Below are 5659 nucleotides of genomic sequence, written 5' to 3'. Positions count from 1 at the left end.
ATCTTCTCCTCCTGCTCCCGTATCTTCTCCTCCTGCCTCCACATCTTCTCCTTCTGCTCCCGCCTCTTCTCCTTCTGCTCACATATCTTCTCCTCCTGCCTCCACATCTTCTCCTGCTCCCGTATCTTCTCCTCCTGCTCGTGCATCATTTCCTCCTGCCTCCACATCTTCTCCTCCTGCTCCCGCATCTTCTCCTCCTGCTCGTGCATCTTCTTCACCCGCTCCTGTATCTTCTCCTGCTTCCACATCTTCTCCTCCTGCTCCTGCCTCTTTTCTTCCTGCTCCTGCCTCTTCTCCTCCTGCTCCCGTATCTTCTCCTCCTGCTCATGCATCTTCTCCTGCCTCCACATCTTCTTCTCCTGCTCCTGCCTCTTCTCCTCCTGCTCCCGTATCTTCTCCTCCTGCTCCCTTATCTTCTCCTCCTGCTCCCTTATCTTCTCCTCCTGCTCCCTTATCTTCTCCTCCTGCTCCCTTATCTTCTCCTCCTGCCTCCGCATCTTCACCTCCTGTTGCTGGTACAGGCGGTTCCACAACTGGTTCTCTTCCACCTGGGCTTGGAGCTTCGCGGACACACTCTGCAGCTCCTTACCCAGGTGGTCAGCCTCCTCCTGCAGCTGCTGCTGGAACAGTGAAAGTGTTGGTTTGAACCTCAGAAGGAAACAGACTCATGGAATAGTCATATAAATGTAATCTATCAAACAATGGTTTTCACCCATGATCCTTTAAAATACATATTTTTAAGCCCTAACTCTGAGATTCTGATTCCCCAGGCAGGGCCCCACTTTGTAGATTTTTAGCACACTCTAGAGGATTCTATGGTGGGACCAGAACAAGGGCCCAAATTTTCCAGCTCTTGGCTGGAACCTCCCCATACCCTGCATGATCCCTAGACCATGGTCCCAGCCGGACAGGGATCCCACAACCCCCGGGGCTGTAGCTGCTTGCCTGTGGCAGCAGGAGCTTGGCCTTCTCCAGCTTCCTTTTTAGCTCCTTTACGTTGAGCTGGATCTCAGACTTCTCAGATTCTACAAGTTGAAATTTTTCTTGTAGTTCGGCATTTTTCTCCTTCAGCTCATCATTGGTTATGCTATGACCAGAGGCAGTAGATAAAGGAATGAACGAAGAACAGAAAGGACTGCTTTGGTGATCAACCCTCTACTTTCGCCCCACAACCACAGAACCGTGGCATTGGATGGGACCCCAAGAATTAAAAGTCCCAGGTGGCAGGCCAGAGAGAAGACATGAGTTGCCTGAGGCTACCGCATGAGTCAGTGGCACAGCCGGCACTAGAGCTTCCCTGTGCACACATGAAAACCTGTATGAGCCTCTCACCATGCTCACCTGTACCCCCACCTCCCAGCACACCCCCTACGCTGAAAAGTTCTCCAAGTCCCCACTAGGTTAGCTAGCTACAGAGGCAGCCTGAAACCTCTCTCTCCTAGGTCCCATGGTCCCCATTCCCCGTCCAGCTGGAAACCTGTGCTGCAACCAGAGGAACCAGAAATGGGCAAGAATACTTAGGGGACCAGGTCCCAAGACCAAAGGCCGGTCTCGTGGCCATAATGATAGTTCCTAGGGGGACTGTGAAATCACTACATTCCACTCCTCGGTGGAGTGGTGTGGGGGACACATGAGAGCAATGCCCAAGTTGTCGCTTTGAGATTGGGGAGGGGGTTGCTGGATTGGGACCCAGGTACTTGGAGACAGGAGCCCAAAGAGCCCAGGGAGGTCAGGCTTGAGGCGGTGGGAGGTGAGGGCCGAATGTGGAGCAGGGAGCCCAAGGAGTCACATGCCCAAAGTCACCCTGGGGCAACTGATGAGGGCAGGTTCTGGGGCACCCAGGTCTTTGGAGACGTGAGCCCAAAGAGCCCATGGAGGTTGGGTTTGGGATAGCAGAAGGTAAGGGCAGAGTGTGGAGAGGGAAGCCCCAGGAGTCACCAGCTCAAAATCGCCCTGGGGTGACTGGCGAGGGCAGGGGAAGGACTCATGAGGGGAGTGGGCTGGCTCACAAGATTTTGGTGTGGGGAACCCAGAGGCACTTGGGAGCACCCAGCCCAGTGTGCCTCAGGAGTGACACAGACTCTGGCAGCAGTTCGACTGTCAGAGGGGACCTGGGGCTGGGTTGGGGTGCTGCAACCTGGCGCGTTTTACCTTTTGCTTGGCCTCGGCCAATTTGTTCTGTCGGGTTTCTTTGGACATCATGGGATGGGTAGGGAGGTGGGGTTGGGGCCACATCAGCACGATCTAGGAGAGGACAACTATACACCTCCAGTCACCTACCAGGTAGCTGTGTGACTGAGCCAGAGGAGGTGTAACCAAGGCTGCACTAGAATGCAGAATAGGGGCATGGCCTTAATGCTTCAAGCCCATTGGTCAATGAGAAAGATGAAAGAGAAAGAAGGCGTGTCATGAAGGACCTGTGGTGTCACAAGGAAAGCTGTCCCTGCAACCGCTGTCCCCGCCCACTCCAGGAGAGGGGCGGGGCTGGCTTTCACTTTAAAAACTTTAAAACTGTATTACCTCAATTGAGGTACAAATCCTATGAAAATGGAATTTTATAGTGTGCTTGATGATTGATAAAGCAGACTGTATTATCCAACATTCCAATAAGATAATATAATCACAATGATTTCTCTTTTTTGGAAAAACTTTCTCTTTCGTACTTTATTGTTAAAGTTTTTTTTTAAAAAAAGAAACATGTATAATATCTTTAAAAACACAAAGCTTTTGAGCCAGGCGCGGTGCCTCATGCCTGTAATCCCAGCACTTTAGGAGGCTGGGGCAGGTGGATCACCTGAATTCAGGAGTTCAAGACCAGCCTGGCCAACATGATGAAACCCTTTCTCTACTAAAAATCCAAAACTAGCTGGGCATGGTGGCAGGTGCCTGTAATCCCAGTTACTTGGGATGCTGAGGCAGGAGAATCCTTGAACCTGGGAGGCGGAGGTTGCAGTGAGCCAAAATCATGCCACTGCACTTCAGCCTGGGCTACAGAATGAGTCTCTGTCTCTAAATACATACATACATACACACACACACACACACACACACACACACACACAAAGCTTTCCATTTAATAAACACTCAAAGGTCTTTACAAGTTTAAAACAAATACAGGACCCTCCCAAAGTAAGGCTAAATGCTAAGTGATGTGGGAGAGAAAAAGGACATAAATAACTCCTACTCTCATGAGGTTAATCACTAAATCCTATTTTTCTAGAATCACCTGGCCTCTCTAAGCCCTGAAAATGAAATTGAATTTCTCTCTCAGTGATTGGCTATGACTTGCAATCATGAAAACCAAGAGTTGTGTTCTGTCACTGTGTAGTGCTTGCTACCTGGGATCAAGGGTTGAGTTTTTCATGATTTGCTCCATTACCTGCGTGCTTCTTATGCCAGACCAAACTAAGCTTTTTTCTAGAGTCTACAATTTATAGTTAGTATGTAAGAGTGGCTCTCAAAACTATAGTCTCTGGACCAGCAGCACCTGGGAACTTCTTATAAATGTAAATTCTCAGGCCCACCCTAGACCTGATGAATCAGAAACTCTGGAGTAGGGACCAGCCATCCACGCTGCAATAAGCCCTCCAGGTGTTCAGGAACCGCTGGCATACAGCAGGTAGAAAAATGTGTTTCCTTCTGTAGGTCCAAAGCCAGGGATACTATATGTTCTGTCTCGATACGAAGCAATGACATGCAATTAAAAGACATGAATCTCCTTCCTACTTCCACCCTCCAGCCAATGTGTTTTATTTTTATGAGTTCAATAAGAAAGTGAGTGGCAATCAGACATTTCTTCTAAAACGTATATTTACAGATATCAGTTCTCATCCAGCCTGATCTAATCCAGTATCATTTACATCCTCTTACATCTAAAGTTTTAGAAAAGGATCTTCACAATGTAAGACTCAGGCACACTAGGAGTTCTATGATGAAAGACCAACTAGATCTGAATGTCCAAACTTGAGAAGAAAGGTGGAATCATTGGCTATATTTTCAAATTGCATTCAACAGGAAATTAAAGTTTGGAATTTGTTTCACCTTCATCCTTTCAAGTTAATAGAATTAAACCAGAATACTCCATTCTCCCAAAGCCTCTAGCCAGGCAAAGTTTTACTATATTACTTCTTGCTTTCCAATGGATACAAAGCAGAGTCCTGGTAGGCACATTTTGTACACCTGCAAAGATGCAAAACTAAACAGTTCCCTCTGTTCCATATTAAAACAAAAGTCCTGTAAACCTCAGATGGTGAGTGTAATACTTAGGCACTAGCATGAAAGCCTCAGATATAAAAAGATACCAAGAACACCTCTAGCAAAAACAGTAAGCTGTTAGCCGGGAACACTAGTTCACGCCTGTACTCCCAGCATATTGGCAAGCCAAGGTGGGGTAAGTCAGGAGTTCAAGACCAGCCTGCGCAGCATAGCAAATTCACATCTCTACAAAAAATTTAAAAATTAGCTGGGCATAGCGGCACACACCTGTAGTCCTAGAGCTACTTGGGAGGCTGAGGTGGGAAAATCACTTGAGCCCAGGAGTTTGAGGCTGCAGTAGCTATGATCAAGCCACTGCACTCCAGTTGGGATGACAGAGCGAGATCTAGATATTACATTCTGTCCTGCTCCTGTTTCCAGTAAAATCACTAAGTTAAAATTTTTTCATGCAGCAGGATAAAAATTAAGTGAAATGTGACATTGGTGCTTGGCTAGCAAAAAATAAAGCGAAATGACAAATTACGTACTGGGAGAAAGTCTTTGTAACCTCAATGACAGATTAAAGGTTTGTATCCTTAGCCGATAAAGAAAAATTTTAAATTACTCAGAGAAAAAAATGAAGGATTTCCAGCAGAAAATCAGCAAAGGAGAAACTGGCACTTCCCACAAGAATAAAAATGGCCTATAAGCATATGAAAAAGATTCAAAAGCACTAGAAATCAAAGAAATGTAATGAAAACAATGAGATTTTCTGCCTAAAGACCAGCAAAGATGACAAATGGAAGGGGGAACCTGGAGCTCTGTCCCTGTTGATGGGAGTATAAACTGAACCAATTTTCCTACAGGATAATTTGAACATTTCTTTTAAAAATCTTAAAACTGTTTTACATTATTTTCCTCTAGAAATTCTACTGTATGAATTCAGTGCAAAAATACTTACTTGAGTCCATTAAAATGTACATAGAAGGAAATTCAGCTCTGGGGTGCCAATGATTCACTTAACATACACCCAGCTATTAAAAATGATGATGCCAGGATATATTTCTGCCACAGAAACATGCTTAAAATATAGTGAGTGACAAAGGACCATATATTATGATTCTACTTTTTAAAATGTATATAACAAGTGTAAAAAGCAACAAACCAGAATGTTTTGAGTGGCAAAATTGAACTACAAAACAGATACAATTCTTAGAAGATACATACAAAAAGCTCTCCTAAGCAGATGGCCACAGAACTAGAACATTGATAATTTTACTGGGGATGTCAATAGGACTCCAGATATTTCCAAACTCAACTTGAACTCTCATCTTAGGCTTGTTTTGTATTTTGCTTTTCCAGTTTCACTAATGACACAAACATGCTATAAAATGAAAATCCAGAAATTCACATTAAAAAAGTATATTCTGAAATGAAAGGCAAGAACAGCATTTTACATATAAGA

The 5659-nt window shown here is 45.3% G+C and overlaps 1 protein-coding gene across 1 annotated transcript in view; it reads right to left on the bottom strand.

Moving 5' to 3' along the window:
- LOC105554215 (golgin subfamily A member 6-like protein 1) overlaps positions 1 to 5659 on the bottom strand; it is a 30724-nt gene that overhangs the window by 2841 nt on the left and 22224 nt on the right. The window contains exons 5-6 of the mRNA XM_012000578.1: positions 946 to 1087; positions 43 to 617 (exon numbers count right to left, since the gene is read on the bottom strand). Coding sequence (XP_011855968.1) covers positions 43 to 617; positions 946 to 1087 — 717 coding nt within the window. The remainder of the gene's footprint in view (positions 1 to 42; positions 618 to 945; positions 1088 to 5659) is intronic.

This window comes from Mandrillus leucophaeus, unplaced genomic scaffold (genome assembly GCF_000951045.1).
Source record: "Mandrillus leucophaeus isolate KB7577 unplaced genomic scaffold, Mleu.le_1.0 Scaffold631, whole genome shotgun sequence".
In the NCBI taxonomy this organism is placed as follows: domain Eukaryota; kingdom Metazoa; phylum Chordata; class Mammalia; order Primates; family Cercopithecidae; genus Mandrillus; species Mandrillus leucophaeus.
Note: the sequence above shows the minus strand (reverse complement) of the source record. Positions and strands in the feature narration are given on the sequence as shown.